Genomic DNA, 27,926 nt, shown 5'->3' with positions numbered 1-27,926 from the left:
CCACCCCAAGGGTTTCCACGATGGGCTCGGGGCCCTCAAAGTCACTGCGGTCCTGACCGGGTGGTGGCTGCCCTTTCCACATCAGGCGAGGGGAAGGATGACGCCCAAGGACATCCCCCAAGCCCAAACTAGCCGTGGCTGGCCAGCCAGCAGGCCACATGCAGAGCCACAGAGTAGAAAAACCTTGTTTTATTCAGCCCAGACCTGGGCAATCTAGCTCTGTGGTATGGCCAACATATAAAAAATAAAAACCACCAACACAACGACGTAGTAGAGAAAAGTGAAGTATAAAGTGGGTTCTGGCATCCGGAATCCCTGTGGTTTCCATCCACGTTCGCTCCCTGAGGCCGGCAGGGAGGGATGCCCCTGCCTGTGGGTTGGGGGCCGGGCCCCTTGGCGGGTGGGAGGCTGCTGGGGGAGCAGGGCCGCTTTGGAAGGGGAGAGATTGGCCTTCTGTCCCTCCCGGAGATCAGGATCTGAGGAAGGAAAGACAGTGGGTCAGTGAAGGTCTGCAAGGTAGCACCCCTGTGGCCTCCTCAGCCAGGACTTCCCTCCCACAGCCCAGATCCATTTCCCTCAAGAGAAAGGGCCGACCCCCTCAGCCCAGCTCCAAAAGGCGGGGTTTGACGGACTCCCACCCACCCAGGGCACAGTCTCAGCACGTTCCCTCCCCATGCCCCAGTCCCAGCTTGTTTTCTAGGCCATTAGCAGAGCTGCTACTGTCTGGAAATACTTTCTTGTTTTTTCTAACTCAGTACTTTTTTTTTTTAAGCCTCCCTTTTCCTCCAGAAACACGATGGAAACCCACAGGCGTCAGTCCCGTGGCCTTTCTGGGAACGCTCTGTCCGGCTTCCTGTGCACGCTGGCCCAGCCGCCTGCCTGCGGTCAGGGTCATAGAGACGGAGACGCTCTAATAAGACCCGGCCTTTCCAAGCACTTATGTAAAGAGCTGTTGGAAGGAAGGACTTTGGCCTCCCCTGCTGCCCACAGGCCCCCGGGGAGCTGGGAGGGTCTTCCAGGCTGCTTCTCCATCTGCCCTGCTGAGAGCCCTCCTGGCAGCTCCGGGCGCCTGGGACAAGGAACGCTGTTTCTGTTCCCATACCTCCTTCCCAGCAGCAGGCGGGACTCCCTGCCTCCTTGAGTCCCCTGCAGCCTCTTTTGCTTCCTGGGTACCCCATTCTTCCTTTCTCCTCCTTCCCTAGAATGGCTTCTACCACTTAGGTGACCCCTGGGTCTTGAATGGCTAAGACAGGCCCTGAGAAGCAGGAATGTGCTGGGAGCCCAGGCCTGCTAAAGAGCCAAACTGCCAGTGATGGGACAGGGATCCGTCCTTCCAAACATGCTGTGTGCCCTGGGGAATTCTGACCTCTTTCTACTCATGAGGAACCTAATCTCTGCACTGAACTAGATGCTGCTGTTCCCATTTTTAATATTCATGATGTGGTGGCAGCATGCTGTGAACAGTCAGGTTAGTGGTAGCAGCCACGTGTGAGGGGGCTGTCTCTAAATGAGCCTGGCCCTGGTAACAGACAGCCCTGACCCTCGTCACAGACTGAGCCCTGATCCTGGACACACACTGGGCCCTGACCCTAGACATAGACTGAGCCTTGACCCTGGTCACAGACTAAGCCCTGATCCAAAACACACACTGGGCCCTGACCCTGGTCACAGACTGAGCCCTGATCCTGGACACACACTGAGCCCTGACCCTGGACACAGATGAGCCTTGACCCTGGTCACAGACTGAGCCCTGATCCTGGACACACACTAAGTCCTGACCCTGGACACAGACTGAGCCCTGACCCTGGACACACACTGAGCCCTGACTCTGGTCACAGTCACAGACCGAGCCCTGACCCTGGACACGGACACACATTGAGCCCTGACTCTGGTCACAGTCACAGACCGAGCCCTCACCCTGGACACAGACTGAGCCCTGAGCCTGGTGACAGATCAAGCCCTGAGCCTAGCCACAGACCAAGCCCTGAGCCTGGCCACAGACTGAGCTCTGACCCTGGACACAGATTGAGCCCTGAGTCTGGACACAGACTGAGCCCTGATCCTGAACACACACTGAGCCCTGACCCTGGACACAGATTGAGCCCTGACCCTGGTCACACACTGGGCCCTGACCCTGGACACAGATTGAGCCCTGAGCCTGGCCATAGACTGAGCCCTGAGCCTGGCCATAGACTGAGCCCTGAGCCTGGTCACAGACCAAGCTCTGAGCCTGGTCACAGATTGAACCCTGACTCTAGCCACACACTGAGCCCTGAGCCTAACCATAGACGGAGCTCTGAGCCTGGTCACAGACTGAGCCCTGAGCCTGGTCACACACTGAACCCTGAGCCTGACCATACACTGAGCCCTGAACCTGGTCACAGACTGAGCCCTGAGCCTGACCATAGATGGAGCCCTGAGCCTGGTCACAGACTGAGCCCTGAGCCTGACCATACACTGAGCTCTGAGCCTGGTCACAGATTGAACCCTGAGCCTGACCATAGACTGAGCTCTGAGCCTGGTCACAGACTGAGCCCTGAGCCTGACCATAGACTGAGCCCTGAGCCTGGTCACAGACCAAGCCCTGAGCCTGACCATAGCCTGGTCACAGACCAAGTCCCGAGCCTGAGCCCACATGGTGGGCCCTGCCCCTGGCCACCACACACTGAGCCCTGACCCTTGTCATAGACTGAGCCCTGATCCTGGCCATACACTGCACCCTGACCACAGTCACAGGCTTAATCTCTCATACCTGCCATTCATTAATAAGCATTCCCATTTAGGGAAAGATGCCTCTCTGGGCCTTGGGATCTCGACCACTTTCCTCCCAGCTGATGAACTAAAGCTGAAAGCTTTAGGACTACCTTTTTTTTTTTTTTTTTTAATAGAAAAGAGTTGCTTTGATCTGATTAAACATTTTAAATTCACATGGAGTGTGGTGGGGTTTCCTTGTGAGCTTATAAGCAGGAGGTCCCTCTGCAAAGTACTTCATGTGGGGCATCAGGAGAAAGACTGAGGACTCTGCCCAGCAGCCATTTGCCAAAATCCCAAGTCCAGGTTTTATGGACTTCTTCTGCAACAGGAGGGCCTAAGGATTGAAGATGGCTGCTTTTAACCAGAATCACTTCTAATCTGTGATTGTTTAATCCAATCCACTTGGTAAGGACACTAATGGTCACAGCTGCTGTTGACTGTGTGCCACTGTGTGCTGGGCTGCTGAACATGCAGCTATCAGGCCCGTAGACCCTCATCCTCGGCCTGTGTGGAAATCCCTATTCTACAGTTGAGAAAAGGAGCTCAGGGAAGTGCAGTGAGTCACCCAACGTCACAGAGCGAGGAAGCTTTGGAACTGGGACAGTGGAGCTCATGACCTTGTACTGAACGGCTCTGCCTTCTGCTGGTTTTCACTTGGGACAGCTCAGGGAGCCAGAGGAGGCAGCCCCAGATCAACACCCTACAGCCTGAGCCCCACCGAGAACACTCAGCTTGTGGCTGGCACGGATCAAGGCTCTTTCTGCTGGGCCCCGCTGCAGCTGCGTTCGGCCATCAGGGTGACCTAAAGTGCAGGTATCTTAGGTACTTCAGGTGGCCTTGCCTGCTCCCCAGGCAGGAAAGGGCCAGGGCCAGGAAGGCCGGTGGGCAAGCACTTACTGGACAATTTTGCAGTTTGTTGCAGAAACGTAGCGGCCTGTGTAGTGAATGTTGCATCTCACCACATTGTTGGTGAAGTCAGACTCCAAAACAATATATTTTGGGTTCACGTGCACCTGAGGAAGAAGGGAAACAGAGAGAAAGGGAGTGTGGTCAGGGGGGCTGTACCTCACCTGCTCACCAGAGAAGGTGGTGAAGAGGCAGACAGACAGACACAGAGGTGACAGAGACAGGGAGACAGGGAGATGGAGAGAGACCCTGTAAGGCCAGGAGACATGGAAACACACACTGCTAGAGAGACACAGAGGGGAATGAAGAGGCAGCTGGTAGTCCAAGAAGACATCATTTGATCCCCCTTATCAGGAGATGGGATGTTTCCCTAGAGCTAGAGCCTGTGCCAGGTGAGACCTGCATGGGGCATCTGGGGCCAGAGACGTTAGATCCTGCCCCTGGGAATGCAGTAATGAGGAGCTGAGCAGGGATTCAACACCTGGCTTCCCCGTCTCTGAGGCTCAAAGTTGTTCACTATGCATCCCTGTCTAGGTGATCCACCGAGGGCCTGTCAGCTCCCCTGCTCTGGAGCGCAGTGCCCAACGTTCACTGAGATGATAGCCCGAGTATGATCCGTGCCTTTTGTCTGAAAAGGAGCTGTTGGGATACAATACTTTTAAATGTTGGATTAACTGGGGTAGGGCCAGCTTTATTTGCAGAACATTTAAGAACAGATGTAGGGACGCGACTTTCAAATCCTGGTATGCTCCCAAAGGGCAGGGACTGTGAACTGTGTTACTTATGAGGTTTGTGTGTCCAGTGCCTAGAACTGAGAGGGGACTTCCTACGTGTTTGGTAAGTGGATGAATGAGGAAAAGAACAAATATACTGTGTAATCCCAGCACTTTGGGAGGCCGAGGCGGGTGGATCACGAGGTCATGAGATCGAGACCATCCTGGTCAACACGGTGAAACCCCGCCTCTACTAAAAATACAAAAAATTAGCTGGGCACGGTGGCGCGTGCCTGTAATCCCAGCTACTCAGGAGGCTGAGGCAGAAGAATTGCCTGAACCCAGGAGGCAGAGGTTGCGGTGAGCCGAGATCGAGCCATTGCACTCCAGCCTGGGTAACAAGAGCGAAACTCCGTCTCAAAAAAAAAGAACAAATATACTGGACAACCCCAGGCCCTGGGGGAGCAAGCCTGGAGGCTGCTGAGGAGCACTCAGGAAGGAACTGCAGAGAATCGCTGCTGAATGCATCTCTCCACCAGCTGACTGTCTGCAGGGAAGGCCTCTGCCTGCAAACTAGCTTCACTGATCTTCCTTCACTGAGCTGCCTTTCTGCTTCTGCGTGGGTCCAGAACTGGTGGAGTGATCCCCACTCATTTTATACCTGTGTGCAGGAGGCCGAGACACAGCTTCCCCAGGTGAGCCCAGGACAGCCTGGCTTACACGCACACACCAAGTCTGGCTGTGTGTTGTTAACATGCTTTTCTACTTTCCCCCCAACCAAGGGAAGAGGTGGTGGTGTGAGTGTCCACTAGAGCAGGAGGGGTTCAGGCTAAAAGGGTCTTTGTCACAGGAGCCCTTGGCTTTGCAGGGGTCCTTGGGAGGAGCTGAGGGCCTCTCATCTGTCTCCCAAATGATACAAAGTCTGCCCTGTCTGAAGGCAGGAAGATGGACCACATGGCTCTCTAAGTCTTCCTTGTTCTCTCTGGTCCTCTGTCACTTAGGGACACTGCCTCTAGCATTACCACAGCGGTGGCAAAGGTCCCCTGGGTTCTTCATGGAAAGAGAGGCTATGTCAGCCTGAGACCTAAGCCTTTACCTAGGAAGCCTAAACCTCAAGGGATGCCTCGGATGCTGCCTCTGCTCAGCAGCTGGGGAGAAGGGAACAGGCCCAGAGGCGGATGCTTCTTTCAGGAATGGGAGGACATTGGACATGAACATCAGGTTGGAGGGAAAGCCCCAGACCCAGAGGCCCACCTTGAGGATGTAGTTCCCAGGCTGCACATCGGTGATGTCAATCCACTGGCAGTCGATGTCTGCATTGTAGGTGTCATAGCAGCCTGGGCTCAGGCCCTGGGAAAGGGACAGGAGGAGAGGCTGTGATGCTGCTGGGTCCCCAGAGCCACCCTATGCTGACTTTTAGGAGTTTCGGGCCCACCTTCCCCTGGGTTTCTCCCCTGACCCTGGCCCAGGTGCGTCCACTCCTTCCTAGAGCCACTGTCTAGATGGACCAGAGGAAAAACAGCGCTATCTAATCGCCAGGTGGGAGGGATGAGATGGAGGTGCAGGGAGGCTTGGGCGAGGTGGATAGCAGAATGATAAAGAGACAGGACAGATGGACAGTGTGTGGATGTTTAGACTGGCTGATGGAAAGAGGGACATGGGTGGGTGAATAGGCCAATGGGGCGTGTTGCTCTCCGGACTTTGCTGCAATGTGTCTTCTCTCCATGAGCAGATCGCCTGGGAATAACATGGGAAGGGGCTTGGGCAGAGAGGGAGCAGTCCCCGCAGGGCACTGTGGGGCCTGAGGACTGGTCAGAAGACCCTCACTGTGAGCAGAGCTGAGTGGCCGGAAGCCTTGGCACGAGCCGGTCACCAGCCGGCCTCAGCAGGTCTTGCTCTTTGCCTCCCCGTTCCTCATCCTCCTGTGCCCCAAACCCTGTCTCTCCAGCCAAACCTGGGTGTGAGAGGTGCACGCATAGCGCTTGAGGTTGCCGAAGTCACAGGTGCTGTCCTCCAGGCAGAAACTGGCCTTGTGGCCCTCGGCCACCTTCTTGCCTGTGGCTGCATCCAGTAGGTCATAATGGCTGAACTCATCCATGCTGTGGTAATGTCTAGGGGCAGAGGAGAGAAGAAGAGGGCCTAGTCTTCCCTGGGCCTCTCATCCTGTCCCCATCCTGAGACGGGCTCAAGGTGATCCTGCTGTGACGCAGCCTCTTGACTGGTCTGGGCTCTTCTGTCCCCTGAGTCCCGCAGGGTGGGCCCTCTGTGCCCCCCACCTAGCTGGGTCGCTCCAGGACAGTGCCTCCTCTGGACTCCTCACTTCCTTTTTGGGCTCCCACCTGTACTGGCCTCACTGGGCGATGCCCTGTATTCTAAACATGTCCATCCCTTATCGAGGCCAGTCCTCCTATGTCCATCTTCCAGCCTAGCTTTGGTTAAGGCTTCTCTGAAAAACTCTTGTCCCGGTAGCCAGAGTTGGCAGATAACACCTCCCCGGGCCCTCTAATCCAGGACCTGTGTCTCCCAGAGTACGCGTGGTGGGAGCGGAGCTCGGCACCAAGGTCCCTGGCCCAGAGGAGAAGGGGAAGAGGACGGCCCAGCCCCTCTGCACTCACTGGTGGCAACTGTGCCACTCCCAGGTGTGCCGTGGCCGGTTGGGGAGGAAGTCCGCCGTGCCCTGGTTCTTCACGCGCTGGGGGAAGCGCAGCAGCACCCGCACATCGTAGTCGGTGGCCTCAGGGGCATAGGCTGTGCTGCAGGGATGGGGTGGGGGGGTGAAGAGGGGGGTTGGGGCACAGTGACACCAGAACCCAGCATGGGCCCCCTCAGCCCCACCCCCAGCCCTTGGCCACTGGTCCTGCATCCCTATCCCCTTGTCCCTGAAGATCTTTTCCTCTGACTCCTCGAACTGTGGCGGAGGCCCAGGCCTCTTCCTCTGTCTTCCGACCCTGTGAAATCATGGCTGTCCCTTCCTTTCTGGCCTCCACCATGTGGCCGGCAGCTGCCAACAGCATCTTTCTAAAGTGGTACCAGGCATGGCAGCGTCCCTGATACCTGCAGGTGACTCAGCTGGGGTCAGCCCCTGGGTGCAGGAGCCTGTAGAAACCTCTGAAAAACAGCCCTACCTGGGGAGTCGGGGGGCCAGGCACTTTGGCTCATGCCTGTAATTACAGAGCTTTGGGAGGTCCAGGCGGGAGGATCACTTGAGGCCAATAGTTTGAGACCAGCCTGGGCAACATAGTGAGAAATTACAATTAAAAAATTAATTTAATTAAAGAAATTTAAAAAAACTAAAAAATTAGCTGGGTAAGGTGGCTTATGCCTGTAGTCCCAGCTGCTGGGAGGCTGATGATCCCTTGAGCCCAGGAGTTCGAGGCTGCAGTGAGCTGTGACTGTGCTGCTGCACTCTGGGCAACGGTGAGACCCCCATTCTAAACGAAAAAGAAAAAGAAGTCCTATCCCAGAGCTTCTGATAAGTCTTCCCTCCTCCAGACAGAGCCCTAACTGGTGACCAAAGTATGCCATGTCTTGGGTGTGGGCCTGAAAAACAGACTTGAGATCCTCTGGTCAAAGCCTCTTTACTCTTCTAGTCCCATCTGCTCTTCCACTGCCCCACATACCCTGGGTGCCTGCTTCAAAGCCTATTTTCCAAACAGGCTCAACTTTTTCCCTGACCCATACTTTTGCCCATGCTGTTTGCTTGACCCAGAATTCCAAAGCTCACCCAGCCTCCTAGGGTCAACTCAAAAGTCCCCGCCTCCAGGAAGTCTGCCCTGATTGCTTTATTTAGAGGATTCAGACTGCCTGTGAGCTCTGATGGCGCTGACTGTGGCACAGCCTGATACCACCTGCATCTTGCTCTGGGTTGGCTATGACCGGGCCACCTCTCCCTGATTGCATGGCTTCTGGCTGGCAACCTGCCCTTTTCCATTCAGGGAGCCTGGGTCTGGTATGAGTCGCCTGCTCCCAATTCACCTGCTGACTCCAGATTTCCAACTGAGGCAGGCCTTGCCACAAAAGGAAAAGGGCGGAGAGAGGAGTGAGGGGCTGCACTGAGGGGAGACACACACGCATGCATACACACATGCACGCATACATACACACATGCACGCATACACACACGCACGCATACACACACGCACACATGTGTATGGTAGGAACAGGAAGGGGTGGCTGAAGACCCCTCCCCTCTTCAGCTGACAGCTGACAGCTAACTCTGCTGGCCTCAGGGGCTCTTCCCTGGCTCTCATTAAGGTCCGTTCCTAAGGCCAGAAAGGAGCGGTGGCCAGTGGTAGGGATTAGCGCTCTCTTTGAGAGAACGTCTGGACAACAGGCGGCTCAGACTGTCTGCCAGGATGAAAGGCCCTCAGCCTCGTCTGGGGGAGGCTTGGAATCTGTCTATGTCTGGGTTGAAACAAAACATCCTCCTTCCCTCTGTTCAGTTAAATCCTGCCCTTCTGTTCGGCTCAGCACACCGTGGGAAACCATAAGGGTCTAGGTTCTAGGCCCAGCTTGGCCACAAACTGGCGGTGAGACTTGGAACCGGTCCCCTTCCTTCTCTGGGTTCTGCCTGCAGCGTGTGAACTGGCACCAGCCCGCCGCCCATACTTGAAATGATCTCAGAGGGCCCTCCCGCCCCAGGGCTCCAGTTCTGCAGGGTTCTCTAGGTCTGTACTCCTGTGCCGACCTCCTCTGAGGCCTCGGCCCTTGCTGACCCCTCCCTCCTCTGAACTCCAGCAGCACTGGCCTGTGAACCACTCCTTCTGGCTCCTGTCCCACTCGTGTCTTGGTTCTGTCACTGGGGTACGGGTGAGGGCTGCTCTCTCCAGGTGTACCAGGAGGCCCTCCAGGACAGAGGACAGGCTGCCTCCTCTCCCCAGCTGCGAGTGCAGGTCCGGGCACTCGGGATCCTCCATGAAGAAGCAGTGATATTAATAGTTTAGCTTTGAGTTAATTCTCTTAAGACTGGAAGGGCTGCCATGGAGGCTCTAAGTTCCTCATTGCTGGAACTCCAGTAGGACCATTATGCTCTTTTCCCCAGGACAATTGAAACAAGAGAAGACCTACCCTGGACAGGCTGGCTGAGTGGTGGTCCCCGGACCAGGGGCAGGTCCAACACTGATGCCAGTCTGGGACAGGATCGGGAGCGTGCACCAGAATGTACATTGATGACATTACTCATCACTCTGCTTAGTTCAGCAGACACTGTTTTTTTTTAAAGCTAGACTTTCTCAATGAAGGAGTGAGTTGAGTTACATTCTGGTGCAAGCTCTTTATCTTGTTACAGACAGATAAGAGTTTATGGTTAGCTACTTATAATGGCAGTGAACTCGTTAACTAGAAGTTCTAGGAGTGAGAAAATGTGGAGATTCCGAAGAGTTTCCTAGATAGTAAAAAGTCAAACTAAGCAGAGAGTTCAAATGTCCAAAAAGCACGTAACTAAGAAAAAGAGGTGCTTTCAACATAGAGGGATATTAACAAAAGCAGCAGATAACATAATCTTAACTGATTATTTTAGCCCGGGGATGTATCCCCAAAGCACTTGTATTTCAGCAGAATATGAACTGCTAATAAATTAGAAGCAAACACTGCGAGAGGCAGGATCACCCATGAATAACGGCAAGTCAGCTGTGCTCACCTTCCGGGTTCACGGAAACAGGTCTCCTTATCCTCTTTCCAGTGCAACATCTAACTGAAGCTTCCTTGTCCCCCGGGCTCACTGCCCCTGCTGTGACGAGGCAGAGGCAGCCTGGGCCAGCCAAAGCCACAGCTGTCCTCTGTGGACGTGGCTCCACAGTCCTGGCCTCTACCCTGCAGTTACACCTACCCTATAGAACTTCCCTGGCTCCCTGTATGAGCACTGGAAGCCTGGGCTCCCAAGAGGAACCTTCTCATTAAGCAGCTCAGATCCAAGAGGTTAGGTTCCTTTCATTGCTCCTCAGTTTCCTGAGGGGGCAACCCATACCTACAGGGCTCGTGCGGAGAGGAAGAACCACAGTGAAAGTGAAGTTCCTTGTAGAATGAGGAACAGTACACAGAAATGCTGGACCGCACTTGCTCCCCTCCCCTCCTGACTCCCTCGGGGCAGGCAAGGCTCACACATGAAGAGGTCAGGGTCCTAGGAGGCTCGGGCACTTGGCCAGGGTCATCAGCTTGCAGACAGCCTAGCTGGCAGCCACAGCTAGGCCTGGTTCTGGGTGACTCCCAGGGACTCCCCCAACACTCTCCACTTCTGCCTCAGCGACTTACCTGGCCAGACACTTCTCCTCCGCAGCACAGCGCAAGGAGTACAGGTGGGCTCTCTGCACATAAGTGGATGCTTGCACATAGTTGGGGTCTGGGACCAAGTCGGGGAGACCTGGATTGGCAGTGGGTGGGGGGAGGAAGAGCATGACATTGAGAGCATCAGGTTGGCCACTGCTAATGCCCAGAGACCCCCTCCCACCCCAGACATCCTCCCATAACCCAAAACCCTTTGCCATTCTCCTTGGGTCTTGGGTCTTGGGCTCAGGTGTGGGGTTAGGGAAGTGAGGAAGCAAGAGCTTGCATCTCGAGCTCTGTGGTGTGAGAGCTACTGAGACCCCCTGGAAAAGGTGGGACGTGAACAAGATCTGGGAGACAGGGTGGGATTGAGAGAACCAGAGAGCAGGAACGGGTGTCCTCAGCAAGGGAACAGCATGAACAAAGGCCTGGAGGCAGGACTGAGTGAACCATGTAATTTCCTGACGGAGGCACTCCCTCAAGTCCTTACTCCCCAGGCCTCTGGACACCAGCCCCCAGACACCCTCCGTTCCTCTCATCCTGCAGTCAGCATTCTTTGTGAACCACCAAGAGAGCCCTGGGCTTCTGGCCTGGAGTGTGTCCCTGAAGGCTCATGGGCAGAGCCAGGTGGATGCTGGCTGGCAGGAGGTCTGGGTGGGCAGGAAGGGATGGGCTAGAAGGAAAACACTTCCCCAGAGCAGGCTGCTGACAGGGCAGGATTCTCAGCCTGTGCACCCAGCCTGACCTTCTCAGGATTCCTTCCTGCCTGGCACAGCCACTCCTCCCTGTACCCCCCCAACACCTGCCACCACTTCCTGCCATCAGCCCCCTAGACCTGACCACATCCTCCCCTGTCTGCAACCTCCTGCCACCAACCTGAGGGAGGTTCTGGCTCCCTCCCCTGCAAGGCCCAGGGTCAAGCACCCAGGGGAAGTCTGGAGGCTGCCCCAGTCCCTGTGGTCCCCTGTTCCCCAGGATGGCCCAGAGCCCAGAGCCTGTGCATCCTGTTCCTTCCCATTCCACCTTCCTCCCTGGGCAAGGTGAGCAAGAGTTACTAGGAATAAGCAGAAACCAGACTTAGGTGTCCAGACTCCATCCTGCATTGGAATGAAGGAGTGACCCTAATGTTGGGGTGAGGGGGTGCAGGCTGGGGCAGGTGTGGGCAGGGGTACTCCAGAGCCCTGAGCTCTATCCCAGCCCAGCCACTGACTTAAAGGGGAGTGGTCTTGGGGCCTCTAATTCCCCCTCCTCTCTGGCCTCAGGGATTCTGTCAGGTAAGTGATGAGGCTGTAAGCTCCTCTTAGTGTCTTTCAAGACCTCTGCTCTTGAGGGATTCAGGAAGGGTGGGAACGGGCAAGGTGAGAGGACTTGAGTCCCGTGGAGGGGTTTTCCACCCCTTTCCTGCTGCCAAGCCCCTCTCATCAGCTTTTAGGTCTGGAAGATGAGGCCGAGGAGGGGAAGGCTGGCTTCTACGCCTTTGGCAGAGAGTCTGCCTGCATGTCCCCACCCCACACCATCCTGAGTTCCCAGACCCTAGCTTTGCTTTCTCTGGGGCCTGGGCCTCATGAGGGAGCCTGGTCCCGGCAGCCAGGGTGATCTCACCTACCTGGAATGAAGAGGAAGCTTGGAGTGCAAGGGTGGGTAAGGATGAGGTGGCTCCTGGCTGGTGGGGGACTTCTTGGCCAGCCTAGGCCCTGTTACTTGAGTCCCTAGGAATGTTTGCAGTCATTTCTCAAGGGACCCATAGACCCTCAAGCCAGCTGGGAGCTGGTTCTCACTCTCTGGACCCTGGAAGCCTCTGTGACTTCCAGGTCTGGGGGAGGGGTGAGGACGAGAGGGATGGGCCCCATCCCCATCACCCAGTGCCTTTCCCTCAGCTGTGTACAGGGTAGGGTGGCTGGGCGTTAAGTCTCAGGGGACCCAGCATTTTACATCAGACAGCTTGCTGCCCCCACCCCAGGCCTGGTTTCAAGAAACACTGCACAGATGGCTCCACAAAGCTATTCTGGCCTGAGCCTTCCTCTCTAGGCTATTTCATGAGCTGGCTACGCAGCCCAGGGAAGTTAGAGAAGCAGGGAGGAAGAGGCCAGGTGGGGCCAGGTGGGGCCAGCGAGGGCCAGTGCTGCTCCTGTGCTGCTCCTGGCCTCTCCCAGCCCTGACTATGTACACACACCAAGACCTGTGCCTGATCACAGTTGCACCCTGACCTTGGTCACAGACTGATCTCTGACCCTGGTCACATTAAGCCCTGACCTTGGTCACACACTGAACCTTGGCCCTGGGCACACCCCGAGCCTTGACCCTGATCATACACCGAGCCCTGTTCCTGATCACAGTCTGAGCTCCGACGCTGGTCACACACTGAGCCCTGATCCTGGTCACAGACTGAGGTCTGATGCCTATCAGCAATTCTGAATCTCAGTCTCATTTCTGTGTATTCCGAAGACGGACTAAAGCTCTTCAGCTAAAGGAAAAATAAACTGCTGTGATATCATCACGGCTTTATGATTAAAACTGAGTGGGGTACGTTTATAAGTGCAAGAGTTACGGAGGAGGGGCATTTGTAGAGTACTACGCCTGGAGATTTGGAAGACAGACTAAGGACATATAGCTTGTGGCTGCCGTTCACAATCTGAGCCTTGAGCCTTGCCACAGATGACCATCTTCCTCTTATTGAGGGATCTCAGGCTCAGGCAGGTGCCTCTTGTTGTGGGAAGTCTCCCCTGATTGCAACGCCATCTCAGGCTACACACTTCTCCTAGCTCACTACCCCATCTATAGAGATGATCTACACTTAGATTTCACCGTATTAACCTGTGCGTGCCTCCTCCCCTCCAGATGGCGTTCTTCGGGCAGGGCCTGAGTCCTCCTCGCCCTCAGTGGAGCTACTTTTGCTTTGGGGGTGACTGGCTGGCCCAAAGCCCTCAGCCTCTGTCAAAAGAGCTTCCTTAATGACTGTTCCAGGCACCCCCAAGTGTGCTCCATGTCCCGCCCCCCAGGAAACCAGGGCACACAATGCCTTTGGAAACATCCGAGGAAACTGAGGCTCAGAGAGGTCCATAAATCTGCGCACAGTCACACAGGGAGCTGGGGTGCCCCAGGAGGAGATCCTAGGTCTCCTTGCCCTCCAAGACTCCTCCTGTCACTCTTTTTATAAAAACAAACTTTTTTGAGTTATAATAGATAGACGGTGAAATGCAGACTTTAGGTGTACGGCTTGGTAAGTTCTAACATGTATAAAGCCATGTGACTTCCTCCACAATCAAGATTGTTCCCGTCACCCTCTGGCCCCTTCCCTGCTAGTCCCTTCCCAGCCTCCGCAACCCCAGGCAGCCACTGCCCTGCTTCTAATCACTGTAGATTAGTTATGCCTTTTCTAGGACTTAAATGGAATCACTCTTACCCTTATTTTGTAATTTTCTTACACCCTGTGACTCCCCCAATGGCCCCCTCTCTGTGCTCCATCTCGGTCACACCCTCATGGCTGTGGGGGGTGACACGGGAGGCAGCAGCTGGGGGAAGCTGCTGGAAAGGAGCAGCCTCAGGAGTTCAGGCTGGGCCCCCCTGCCTCACCCTCAGGATCCTTGCCGAGGTCCCAGGGAACAGCAGGGCCCCCTCCCACGGCTGGTATGTTTTTCCAGGAAGGAACAATGCCTCCCTCTCTGGGCAGCTCTCCCAGAGGACATTTCGTCAGCAACCAGGCCTGCAGGCTTGGGCTCTCAGCCCCTCTGCAGGGCTTGGGGCGAGGGGATTATGTGATGTTGGAAGGGAATAAAGAAGGGTTGATTGAGTTGGGGGCTGGTGGACATGATCGGTGTGGGAGTGGGGAGGCCGGTCTGCAATTTCTGGCTTGTAGGGTACAACAGGCCCTCCAGGCAGGGTGGCCAATGCTGGCTGGGTGAAGTCCGGTTACTGTCAGACTGTGTGATCAGCCCTCACCTCAGAAAGCATGCATTTTAAAGGAAGATCCTGGACCTGGTGAAGGTACACATCTAGCTCCCCACGTCACCTCCATCTTTTCTTTTTCCTTTGAGACAGGGTCTTGCTCTGTTGCCCAGGCTGGAGTGCAGTGGCATGAACATGGCTAACTGCAGCCTCGATCTCCTGGGCTCATGATCCTCCTGCCTCAGCCTCCCAAAGTCCTGGGATTGCAGGCATGAACCACTGCACCCAGCCAAGTGAAGGTCTTTTTGCTTACTCCAAATATAAGGGAACCATCAGCCCAGGCTGAAGTACAGTGGTGCAATCTGGGCTCACTGCAACATCCACCTGCCGGCTTCAAGCGATCCTCCCACCTCAGCCTGCTGAGTGGCTAGGACCACAGGTGTGTGACATCATGCCTGGCTAATTTTGTATTTTTAGTAGAGACAGGGTTTCACCATGTTGGCCAGGCTGGTCTTGAACTCCTGACCTCAGGCGATCTGCCCACCTCAGCCTCCCAAAGTGCTGGGGTTACAGGCAGGAGCCACTATGCCCGATCTGTGTAAACGTTTAAGGTCTATCTAGTTCACTGCCTGTCACTGCCACATAGGATTCCACAATGTGCATCCTCCAAGTCCCCTCTAGCTGGCCTCTCGTTCTATTTATTTATTCTGAGACAGAGTCTGGCTCTGTTGCCCAGGCTGGAGGGCAGTGGCACCATCTCAGCTCACTGCAACCTCCACCTCCCAGGTTCCAGCAATTCTTCTGCCTCAGTCTCCCTAGTAGCTGGGATTACAGGTGCACGCCACCACATCTGGCTAATTTTTGTATTTTTAGTGGAGACAGGGTTTCACCATGTTGGCCAGGCTGGTCTCGAACTCCTGACCTCAAGTGTTCTGCCCATTTTGGCCTCCCAAAGTGCTAGGATTACAGCATGAGTGACTGTGCCCGGCCGGCCTCCTGGCTCCCGCTTCCACAAACTCCACGCTCCACAAACACTCAACAGTGAGCGGCTGGCTGTACATGCCCCTCCTGGACCTGGTGAAGATACACATCCAGCTCCCCTGGTCACCTTCAGCCCTGCTCAGTCTTCTCCCAAGCCCCCAGCACCACTGGTGGGGGTGTGCTGGGGGTGGGTCTCATCACCAAAGACTGGGTGGATGAGCTTGCTCAGGCTACCCAAAGAAACCCTGGCCGCCATCAATTTCTTGCTCCCAGGAGGGAGACGGGAGCCTGAGTTCTTACCCTTCACTGTCATAGGCCTTCTGTGTGGCCTTGGGCTTTCCCAGCCCCACTTCAGGCCTCTTAGCCTCCATCCTTCCACTTCTAATTGTCCTCCACCTGACTTGGGGCTTGAGGCCCTGTGCTGGCCTCTGTGGGCACTCTTCCTCAGATGCAGGCTGCACAGAGCCTGGGCCAGGATGGCTGGGATGCTGAGTCATGGGGTGGTGAAGACCCTAGAGATGGCCAAAGCCAGACTGCTCGGCTGGGGTGGAGCTGGGTGAGAGGTGACAGGATCCCAGGGCCATTCCACAGGGAGACAGCCAGCCGCTGGTGTGGGGCAAGCCTTTCAGCTATAGCAGCCCCATTCAACCCTCCAAGCCAGTGAAGACACAGAGCCGAGAAGACAGAACCAATGTTCTGTATCCTGGCTCTGTCTTTGGAGCTTCCTCTGTGGCAGCAGGCAGGGGCACAGCAGGAGGAACCTGTCACACTGACTCTTGGGGCCCGTGTGCTTGGGACAAGGCCACCCTGTCCACTCTGTCCTCCTGCTCAAGCTGGGTCTGGAGCTGCTGACAGTTCCCGTGCCAGCGCTCAGGAACCAGAGGATGACGACCATCTGCCCCTTCCCTGGTGGGATGCAGCTGGGGCCTTCTCAGCGGTGAGGCTCTAGAGGTGAGGTCACCATCTTGTCCAGTCTCCCCAGTCCCCTTTCTGAGGCTCACTTTCCTCATCTGGATGATGAGGGAGACTGAACTAGCTGGGCCTTCAACACAGGTTGGATGGATCGATAAACACTTGGAGATTAAAATACTTTTTAGGAGCCATTCAGTTCATTCCCAGCCTTGGGCAAGAGCCCAAGACCTCTCACAACCCCTACAGACGATACTTTAGCAGTCAGGAAATTCTCCCACTGTCTGACCTAAATCCTTCCTGCTTCATTAGAAATCTGTTCCCTCCTGCCCAGCAGTTCCTGGAGGCTGCCCAGCGTGGAGGGCCTGTGGCTGCGTTCCCATCGCTCGCCCACACCTCACCTGTTTCCCTCTTGGCTTCCCTTTTTTTGTGGGTTCAGTAAACCTTGTCTCTGAAATCTTTCCTCTCCAAGTCTCTGCTTATGAGGGGCAGAAGATGGAAAGCGGAACGCAAAAGATCCCTAATCTCTTGAGCCCAGGGTGGAGGATAAACAAAGTCCAGCAGGAACCGGTCAGTTGCTTGTGAAATATGTGCTGAGCGGGATGTTTTGGCTAGCGCAGCCAGACTCCAGAGGAGCCCCTAGGTGGGGGAGAAGCAGAAAGCTCTGCAGAGCAGGCCCTTGAATAAAGATGAGCCAGAGAGGCCTCCAGGGCGGGAGCTGGCTGCCCTATTCCCTAGGAAATGATTAGCTCATCATCAGGAAATTAACTTGTCAGCGCTGGCCGGGCGGTGCCACACCTGCTTGGTGAGCAGCCAGGCAAGGTGGCTGCAGATTCCACTTTGCCTCATCAGGAAGGTGTAATCCCAGCCCAGGCATATGAGCTAGGACGGCCATGAAGCCAGGCCTAGAATCTTCAATGGCTCCCTATTGCCCACAGAATCAATCCCAGAAGTCTCAGAGTGACAGCTAAAGCCTTCTGTGGTTGGCCTTACCTAGCCTTCCAGAACTCTTAACCCTAAGGGTCAGTAGGCAGGTCTCTAGCAGCAATATCCCAACCTTTTCTACCCCCTGACCCCATGGTGCCCTTGTCCTGGAATTCCCAGCTACGCACGTGCGCGCGCGCGCACACACACACACACACACATCCCAGCTCTACCCATGCAGGGGTAAGCACTCTTCAGCTCCAAAGCCCACCTTGTCAGTCCTGACTACCCATCCACCACCACCCTGCACCCTGTTACAGCACTCATTTGCCCACCCCTCCGATGGGGAGAGACAGCAGCAGCACAGGGCCCGACTCACAGACGGTATCTGTGTGTGCTCAATTGCACCAGCTGCCCAGGATGCCCTGGGCTGAGGGGGAGGCAGACGATGCTACCCACTGGGGAAGTCAGCTCCCTGCTCAGAGGCCAAGCCTCTGCTGCCTCTCTGCACACCTAATGCACATTTCTTCCCAGCATGAACCCAACCCCTGCCCCTGCAGCCCTCCCTGTCCTGGCAGGCCCTGCCTGGTACCCCCAAACTCACCTCTAGAAGCTTCCTCTGATGCTTCGGTCACTCCAGGGGTTCCCTCCCTTCCCTCTCACGCCCTGAACAGTGACCTGAAATTTTTATATTTCTTTTTGTTTGTTTGTTTTTGAGATGGAGTCTCATTCTGTCGCCAGACTGGAGTGCAGTGGCACAATCTCGGCTTACCACAACCTCTGCCTCCCGGATTCAAGTGATTCTTCTGCCTCAGCCTCCCTAGTAGCTGAGATTACAGGCCTTCGCCACCACGCCCAGCTACTTTTTTGTATTTTAGTAAAGATGGAGTTTCACCGCATTAGCCAGGATGGTCTCAATCTCCTGACTTTGTGATCCACCCGCCTCAGCCTCCCAAAGGGCTGGGATTACAGGTGTGAGCCACCGCGCCCGGCCAATTTTTATATTTCTTATAAAACCTACTCTGCCGACAGCCTTCCCATCTCAGCTTAAGGCAATTGCTTCCTTCTAGCCGCACCAGCCGTAAACCTCTGTGTGATCCCTGACACCTCTCTTTCTTTCACGTCCCATAGCCAAGCCAGCGGGAAATCCCCTCAGCTCTATCTCAACAACATACCCTCGAGCTGGCTTCCCCCATTGCTGCCACTCTTCCTGGTCTCCTCCTCTAGGTTTCCCTGGCTGACTCCCCACTGTGCACTCCGGCACAGCAGGCAGGGGCCCATGTCTCTGCTGAACCCAAACCCTGAGTAAAAGGGATGCACAGAAATGAAAAACCAAAGCCCTCACAGCGGCCCACAAGCCCCCCCATGGCCTGGGCCCCAATACCTCTCTGACCTGTTCCCTTCTCCTCGTCCAATTCCACTCCACTCTGTTCTAGCCACACTGGAGCACACCTGAAGAGCCCAGGGAACTCCTGCCTCGGGGCCTTGCACTGGCTGTCTTCCTATCTGGAATGCTTTTCTTGAAGACGGCTCCACAGCTCACTCACGTGCCTCCTTAAATCTCTGCTCAAACGTCACCTTCATGAGGACTGACCACTTTTGCCACCTGTCCCTCTCCTCTATGCCCGATCCTCCTTACCGATCTCTATTTTTCCACAGCACTTAGCACCTTCGATTTTTCTTTTTTAACCTATTTATTATGTTTATACATGAAAATAGAAGATCCACGAAGGCAAGATTTTATCTCTTTTCACGACTGAATACCCAGCTCTAGAACAGCGCCCAGCACACAGTAAGTCATCCAATAAATATTTGTCAAATGACTACTTCTTCACAAGATGGTATCTGCACTCTGTAGCCAGACAAGAGCCCGTGAGGGCAGGGGCAGTTGGCAATGCCCTTTGCCTGTGCCCAGCTTCTGGTGCAGGTCTCACAGGTGCACAGCAGGTGCTACGGGAGCTGGAAAAGACAGACGTGGGCGTGGGCCACTCTGCACCCCAAGTGCCTGTTTTCTCGCTGCCAGGCTGAGATGTCAGTGAGGCCAGGGAGAGGTCTGGGCTCATGGCCCCTGAATTCTCCATGCCCAGCTCAGGGCCTGGCACCTGTATGCCCTTGACAAGTACATGAGCCAATGCCCATACTCCACAAGGGTCTGGTGGCACTGCCTGTGTGAGCACAGACTTCAGTGTCAAGCAGGGTCTGGAATCCATTCCCAAAGTCCTTTCTTTTGCAGAAGGATTTGCTTTGGGCTTGGAAAACCTGTGGTTCCAGCTGGCCCACAAGCAGGGGAAAGGGTGGGTTGTCTGCTGAGGTTTGGATGGCAAAGGCCTCCGGGGCCTCGCTTTCCCATCCTGAGTCCCTTCCTGCTTTGGCATTCTGACGCCCCCTCCCCATTTCCAGGTGGTACTTCAATGCCCAGTTTCTGAGGTGCCTATCAGCAAGGCGGAGAGGGGCCCAGACCGAATCCTCACCCTGTGATCATGAGTCCAGGCAAAAAGAAGGTCCTTGGTCCAGCTGCTTGTGGTGAGGAGGTGGCTAAGAGGGGCCAGGGGAGGGGGCAAGTCCGAACCTCTCCTTCCAGCATCCCAACCCTGACTGCTACTCCGCAGGAATGCCGGGCACAGCAATTAGAAGCAGGTGTTGGCTGCCTGGGCGGACCCCTGCTCCCTCCCTGCCCTCTTCCTCTCCTGCACATTTCAGCCGCTGTCCTGGGAAGTCTTCCACGTGTTCTTGGCTTAGAAAGGAGGTAGAACGGACTCAGGCTGGGAGCTACTGGGGAGGGGTACCCCTTCTGAGACCAGAGGACATTGCAGTGGGGACCCCTGGGGTTAGGAGGAAGGAGAGAAGGCAAAAAGCCAGAACTCCCAGGCCAAGTCTAGCAGTAGCCTGGTGCCCATAAAGGCACTAATGGCTCCCAACCCTGCTCTGCCACCATCCCCAGCAGCTCCGTGGGGCCTGCAAACTTGAGGCAATAACCTACATTTTGTTTTTTCAGGTGTTTAGACCTCAGAGGAACAGTGAACACTGAGACAGGCGACACAGAATATAAAACACCCTTCCCTAAGAGACAGAACAGAGTGAGGCCGGGGCCTAGGTCTAAGTGTGGCCACTCATTAACCCTGAGACGTTGGGTGAGTTATTTCATTTCTCCGAGCCTCAGTTTCCTCATCTATAAAATGGAGATGATAATACTATCTATCTAACAAGGCTGTTGTGGGAATGAAATGAGACAAATAAAATGCTTGGCATAGTGTCTGTTCAATAATTATCAGCTATTCTTATTATTCATTAAAACAGGAGCTGTCTGTTCTTGCAGGGATGGTCCAGTTTGAGACTGCGGGGAGAGAAGGTGCCTTGCAAGTGGCTGATAAGAGAGGAGACGGGAAGTCTGCCTGGGATGAGGCTGCTTGGGACTCTGTTTGTCCAGACACTAATGACTCTCAAAGGAGAAACAGGGAGGCAAGAGGAGGGCCCAGAACCCTCTGTTTCCACAGCTTGTCTGACCTGACACAGCTTTCTAAGCCTGAAGACTCTTTTTCTTTCTGAAGGAACAATCTGAGACATCTTCAGGGAAGGAAGGAGGGATGCTGATCTGTGATTCTATCTCCAGGGCAAGTCACTGAACCTCCCAGGGCCTCAGTTTCCTCATCTGCAAAATAGGGATAGCAATCCCAGGGTTGTTATAAGGATTAAGTGACTCCAACTGCAAAGCTCCAGGAACAGTGTCCGGCACTTAGCATGCACTATAAGAGTGTTTGTTACACAAACCTTCTGGAATCTGTAATGATAATGACCAGGCGACACCCTAACACCACACTGGGGAGAGACTCTGCTTCCAAAGTCTGCCACACCTACTGTCCCATCTCAGCCTGTCACAAACAATACCCAGAATCTAGCAGTCAAATACCTGTTGAATGAATGAATGACCAAATGAATAAGTGAATAAGTGAGGTGTACAGGATCTAAGCAATAATACAGAAGTATTTTTTTTTTAAATGCATGGTTGTTAAGAACTCAGGATAGGGAGTCACACAGACTCAAATGCTGGTTCCACTACTAAAAGTCAGCAAGGGAGCCTGTCACCTTATCTGTAACACGGGACAAATCACAGTACCTGGCTCGGACCTGGGAATTAAAGATGTTGTGTAACGCACTCAGCAAATGCAAGCATAATTCTTCCCTCTGGATGCAGATGGCGGAGGTAAGGCCCACAGTGGCAAAGCTGGCAGAGGGGTCCATGCTCACCTCCTGCCCTGCCCCACCTGCAGGTTGAGCATGGCTTCCTCCCGGGTCATCTCACTGTGATGCAGAGAGCACAGGCTCAGTTTGAAGTCAGGCTCGGGTGTACCCTTTTGTGCCACCTCCCTAGGCCTCAGTTTTCTCATCTGTACCAGGAGGACCATAATCTGCACCTCACTAGGAGGTTGTGCATTGAGGTCGCTAAGCCCAGGAAGTAGTCTTCAGCAAATGGTCAAGTTGGTATTATCATCCCTGCCTCTGGGCTCTAACTCTGGAAGCTTGCTGGGTGAACCCTGCTTTGGTCCTTCCCTGCATCTACTCCAAACTCTGCGGGGAAAGGTGGCTGACCTGGAGGGTGGAAGTGGGCAGGCAGCCTGTGGTGAGGGGGACAGGCCCAGGTGAGCTAGGGGCTCAAGCAGGAGGGGTGGTAGCAGGCAGCCAGAGCTGCTCTCAGGAACTAAGGGTCCAGACAGGTCTGGCCTCTTGGGTGCAGGAGGCTGGACAGAGAAGGCGGTGCCCTAGAAACACCCTTGCATTGTGTCTAGGGAGATGTAACATCTAGGCCCATGAGCAGCTTGGTCCTGTGGGGGCTGTGGAGGCTTGAGAGAAGGAGGAGGAGGAAAGGACAGGAAGGGGGTACCTCTAGCTCTGGAGTGCTAGGCTGAGACCCTAGGCTTTGTCCCAAAGGCCCTGAGGAGCTACAGAATCTTCTTGAGCGGAGGAGTAACCTGGTCAGACTGCTGGGGTTTATCTGCCCCACATGTAGGACAAACTGAAGAGGGAGAGAATGGGGACAAGGGTACGGGGAGGGGGCAGGTACAATTCCCTCCTGGCCTCTGATTGGCCATGTGAGGTCAGGGATAGAGGACACATGCCAGGCAAGGCTAGCATAGCCATCCGAGGTGCCCTGGGAGGATGCCCAGGGCAGCTTGTTCCATGTTCCTTTCAAAGGATTGCCAGAGCTGGTGAGTCAGGCAGGGGGTGGGAGGGTAAGGCCTTGGGAGGGGAGCTTTGGTCTTCTGTGGGGTTTCTTATGTGGCACTAAGACCCCCAGCTCGGAGAAGCTGAAACTGTGGGGAGGCAGGAACTGAGGCAAGGATCCCAGGAGAGGAGGGCCTGGTGGGGGCAGAGGGAGAGGTCACGTCGAGGGAGCCGACACAGCATAGGGGACCCAGCTGGGCCTGGGAAGCAGCTGGCCACTCTCCAGGGCTCTCTTCAAGGATTTGCTATGAGAGCCGGGCAAAGTATGTGACCCTCTCTGGGCCTCTGTTTCCTCCAGTTTATTTTCAGTTTCACATTTCAGAGTTGGAGAGAATGGTACTGCAGGAAGCCTTGGGTATTCCCAGTGCCCAGGGTGGGAAGGAAGAGGGCACAGGTGCCCAAGGAAGAAACTGGGCTCAGGACAGGCGCTTAGAAACCACCCACCCATGGAGGAAGGTGGGTGGTGCTCACATGTGCTTGGTGTTGTGAGGACACATCCACGCCCACACACACATGCAGGCTGCCAGCGCCCAGCCTCAGACCCCTGGGTGTGGGGCCAGGAGGAATGAAGTCAGTCTCAGAGAATCCGCTTTGGGCTCCCACACCAGGCCTGGGGGTCTGATCTCAAGTACAAGGCTTGGCCTTCTCTGGGCTGGGATTTTCCACGGTCCAGCTTAGCAGGGTGGGGAGGGAGGAACCAATGACGGTGGAGACTACTGCTCCCTCTCTGGCCTCTTTGTGAGCCCTAAACTAGCCTGCAACCCCCTCCCCAGCAAAAAACACACTCCCACCCCACACCCTCAATGATTAGGGGAAGGGGCACTTGGAGGGTACTGACGACCATCCCTTGCAGCAATGCTTAGACATTGCCTCCTCTGCAAGTCTCCCTGAGCCCCAGCGCCTGACTGGGAGGGCCCTCGTCTGGGCTCCCAAAGCCCCCGGCCCCGCCAATGCTTGCCTAATCACAGCACTGAGATGCCCCTTCTGCTAGACTTGCCCAGGGAAGGCCTGGAATCGATGCATGTGAACGCACTCAGCTTGGCATCTAGGATGCTGCCTTCAGGGGAGAAATGTTTCTGACCCAAAAGGAACTGTGGGGCTCAGGGGCAGTGGCTAGAGGCCTGCTAAGCACCAAGCACCCTGGCTCCAGACATGGCCTCGCCCCGTCCCATTCCCCTCTCAACCAACTGGCTTCCTTAAGAACTAACAGGCCAAAGAGAGGCCCCAGAAAACCCGCTGGCTTGGAGCCCAGATGCCAAGTCCCAGGCCTGCCTCTGCCAGTACTGTGGCATTTGAGGGCTCGGTTTTCTCTGCCCAGAGGTGGGGCCTATCAGGCCGAGCCTCATGCTGAGGTCTTGCATTCTAAGAAAAGCCACTGCAAAAGTTTCACACCCTCTAGGTAAAACATCCTATCCTCCAAGGGGCCCTAGGGCAGCTGATGCATGGCTGTAACGTGCCCTTCTGCAGGGATGCCGCAAGTACCTGGTAAGGACCACAGCAGGTGGATGCATCCTTCATCACATCACAGAAGGACCTGCCATCTGATTTTTCCTGAGGTCTCACAGGTTCTTAAAGTGGGATTCAGCACCCAACTCAAGTGCTACACCTTGGATGTGAGGGAGTGGGTGCTCCCAGTGCAGACACTCCTCTCCCCTAGTCTTGGCCTCCAGCAGTACCCAGGGAGACAGGCACCCCATCAGCAGCAGCCCCTCACTGAGGTCAGCTTGGCTGCAGACAAGGCAACCCTCTGCTGACAGAAGCTGAGGAGGAGGCTGGGGTGGTAGCACCTACACTTTGGGGCACTGTAGGGCTCAGCCCTTACTTGGTGGGCCAGGCACAGCAACCTCAATGGGGAGCAGAGAATCATGGGTAGAGGAAACTGACAACAGCTTGAAAGAGGCAAAGTAGGGTTGGACTGCATAAGCATCCGGGATCGAGTGGAAAACCTTGACCAAAAAGCTATCTGTATGGAGAGAGTAGTGGGGAGGGGGATTCTAGGGCAGCAGAGAATGGCTGATGGCCGTCCGGCCCCGGCCAGACCCACCAGTCAACCCTTGTCACAGTAGTCCCATCTGCTAATAGCATGTGTGGAAGCTGCCATTTTGCTGTGTCCTCATGTGCAGAGGGCTTTGGCCTTCCCAAGAGGAGGACGTATCCTTATGCCCTGAAAAGCCAGAGGGAGGTCTGTCCACAGCTGGGGCTCCCCCCGAGGGCCAGGACTAGGGTGAGTGGACAAGGCCAGTGAGGTGTTTTTCTTTTCTTTCTTTTTTTTTTTTTTTGGATTGGGGTGCAAAATTTTAGGGGATGCCAAAAAACTCAGTAACTGAGATAATATTTAACGTAATAGCTTTAAAAATCAAAATTAATGGAAAAATATCTGTGATTAATAAAATATCTAAATTTTAAATAAGGATAGGATCCATGTTGCTGATTTTTTAGCTTGCCTCAGGCTCCAATATGGCTTGGCATACCACTGTTACAGACTCTATTTAAAAATGTGGATATTTCGTTTATCACAGAGTTTTGTTTTTTAACATTAATTCTGACTTTTAAAAAATACATCTCAATATTGCTCATCTCAATTATTGCGTTATTTTGATAACCCCTGAAACTCTGCACCCAGGCCAGTGCCTGACGGGTCTCTCTTGCCCCAGCCTTGCAGACTCCCCGAGGGAGTCCCGACTTCCCCCTGGAGCACCGTCTCTCCTCTAACCTCCTGCGGACTCAGGCCAAGCTCACACCATGCCCAATGATGGGCAACTTGCCACACCTCCAGGGCACCCCTTACTGCCACTCTGGCCCTGAAGACTCAGGTTTCTGATGCTCCTTGCCTCACCCTGTGAGCTGGCATAGGGCATCTCTAAGGGGGGAAGGAGATGCCCTCATTGGAATGAGGGAGAGGCAGGATGAGGGGTTCCTTCCTTTTGTCCTCAGATGACCCAAGCCAGGTACAGAAGGCGCCTCCTCCCAAAGCTAGGCTAGTCCCTCCACCAAAGTCAGGATCAGAGCCCACACCTGCCTGGCCAACCCCTGGCACTGATAATGCCTGGGTGCGGCTTAAGCTGGGAGGTGAGGTGCCAGGTGAGATGCCAGGCTGTTGGCTGGGTCGGGGGAGTCGGGAGGGGGCGCTGCTCCGCGCTTAGCAGCTCAGAGGAGGCTTCCGGGAAAGTTCTGAGAAGGGGCCCGGCGCCCGGGGCAGTTCCCCGCGGCCAGGGGCGCGCGCCGCCAAAGGGGCGTCGGGGGTCGGGGGCGGTACTCACCGCGGCCGTTCTGGTTGGGCCGGTACACGCTGCCCACGCTGAGGCGGCCCTGCTGCGCGCCGTTCCGCTCCCCACCCGGCTGGGGAGAGTCGGAGCTGCGCACAGGCAGGTAGGGCGGCTCCTGCGCGCGCGGAGGCGCGTACGCCTCGGGGGGCTGGTTGGCGTAGGGCGGGTACCAGCCCAGGCGCGGGTCTCCGCCGTAGGCCTGCGCCGCGTCGGGTTCGGGGCCGGGGTCGGGGTAGGCCTGCTCGAAGCCCGCGGTGCCCTCGCTGTACAGGCTGTGCGAGTAGCGGCGATCCAGGCCGTCGGGCGGCGGCGGCGGCGGCGGCGGCGGCGGCGCGTAGGGCCTCTCCGGGGCCGGGTAGAAGCCCTGCGGTGGGTACTCGGGCAGCTCCTCGCCGCCGCCGTACTCCTCGTAGCGCGCCCGGGGCTGGTAGGGGTAGATGACCCCCGCCGAGGCCACGGCCGCCGCCCCCGCGCCCACGCCGCCGCCCGCGGGCCGGTAGTACACGAAACCCTGGTCGTAGGTCCGCGACGCGGGGTCGTAGTTCTCGTACTGGCTGAAGAAGGGCGCCTGCGGGTAGGGGAACTGCTGCGGGTAGGAGGGCTGCTGGCGGTAGGTGCTGGCGAAGGCCGAGGCTGAGACCGAGGAGGCGGAGCCCCCGTGCCGTTGCTGGGAGACGGAGGTGCGGGCCCGGGCCATGCCCGTGCTGTCCCCGACGGCCACCTCGCGCCAGTTGTCGGGCACCTGGCCGAAGCCGAATGGGTGCCGCGCCTGGCCGCGCACGGTGTCCGAGCCCACGCGCCCCGGCAGGGGCAGGGACGGCGCCTGCCGACGACGGGGGCTCCCGTGGCTGCGCCGCTGCTGGGCCTGGGGCGCGCCGGCCAGCAGCACCCGGGAGCTACTCTCAGACCGCTGAGGCCCGGGCGGCACGTACTCTGAGCCCGAGTTCAGCAGGCTGTACACCTGCCCGTTGTTCTCCCACTGGATCAGCTGCCGCCAGCGCCCGGGGTCCGAGCCCTGCCCGGGCTGCGCCTGCTGCCCGTGCACCAGCACGCACAGGCAGGCGCCCCACACCAGGGCCCCCAGCTGCCGGCTGCCTCGGGCCAGAGCCATGGTGGCCCCTCAGCAGAGGCCGGGTTGACAGAGAGGCTCTCAGGAGTGGCCCCCTGTGCGCGCTTCTCTTCCCACGGCCTCGAGGACGGGAAGGCTCCTTGCTCGCTCCAGCTCTAGCTTTGTCCATGCTGGCCTTGTCCCGAGCGGGACGGCTCCTCCGATGACAGCATTTCGAGGCCAAAGGGTCAGGGCAGGGCAGGGGCGATGCCCAGGGCTGCACGAGGCTCTCCGCAGGGCACAGGGCGGGCAGGACCGTCTGTGGGCCTTACATGGCCAGCCCCGCACTGGCTGGCCGCTCGGCTGGCGCTTTCCCACTCTGAATGAATAAGCAACAGGCTGGGAGCGTCGGGAGGCTTCGGCCTCCTGGTCCGCCTGCTGGGGCCTCCTCCGCGGGGCCCTATGGCCCGCCGGCTTTTAGCTATGCGCCGGTCCCACAGCTGGAGTGCTCCCTCTGTCCCTAGAGTTCCCAGCCAAGCCACAGACAGGCCTCTGAGGAAGAGAATCAAGCAGGGAGTAGGAGGGGGCCTCTGAGGACTCGGGCCTGGTAAGTGGGGGCTCTGGCAGGCAGAAAAGGGTTGGGGTGTCAGCACCACCCTCCCCATTCCTCTCTGCTTTGGACGCAGTATCCCTGGTCTCCACCTTGCTCACTCTCTAATTCCGGGACCCAGGTTCACCTTAGCTCTTGTACCTGCATAGAAGGGCACTGAAGCTGCAGCTTTTTCCTCGTGTCATAACTTAGGGCCTTACTTTCCCAGTCTGAAGGGTGGGGTGTGTTCCTGGGCTGCATAGCACTTGTGAGATCGTGGGGGAGATCAGTTTCCCACACACCACGTATGGTTTCTGTCCTGCGTCTCTTCCTTCTGCATAGCCTGGGAATAGCCCGAGTGTACACATGGATAAAATGAAACCCGGGGACTGTGTTTGATATGGGACAGGGGTCACTGTGGGGCAGAGAAGCCTGTAAGCATAGAACAACGGAAGGGGGTTTTCTGGAGA

The 27,926-nt window shown here is 56.1% G+C and overlaps 1 protein-coding gene across 1 annotated transcript; it reads right to left on the bottom strand.

The window, feature by feature from the left end:
• Window positions 1–174: 174 nt before the first annotated feature.
• Window positions 175–27,252, bottom strand: LOXL1 (lysyl oxidase like 1). The gene is made up of 7 exons (XM_012475921.3): window positions 25,814–27,252; window positions 10,623–10,731; window positions 6,989–7,126; window positions 6,328–6,484; window positions 5,628–5,723; window positions 3,652–3,767; window positions 175–476 (listed from the first exon to the last, which is right to left on the bottom strand). Exons 1-7 carry the CDS (start codon window positions 26,928–26,930, stop codon window positions 470–472), a joined length of 1,740 nt encoding a protein of 579 aa, XP_012331344.2. The 5' UTR covers window positions 26,931–27,252; the 3' UTR covers window positions 175–469.
• Window positions 27,253–27,926: the final 674 nt, after the last annotated feature.

Source organism: Aotus nancymaae, unplaced genomic scaffold (assembly GCF_030222135.1).
Source record: "Aotus nancymaae isolate 86718 unplaced genomic scaffold, 86718_ANA_hifiasm-v0.15.2.pri h1tg000003l, whole genome shotgun sequence".
NCBI lineage: Eukaryota > Metazoa > Chordata > Mammalia > Primates > Aotidae > Aotus > Aotus nancymaae.
This window is presented reverse-complemented; position numbering and strand designations above follow the sequence as displayed.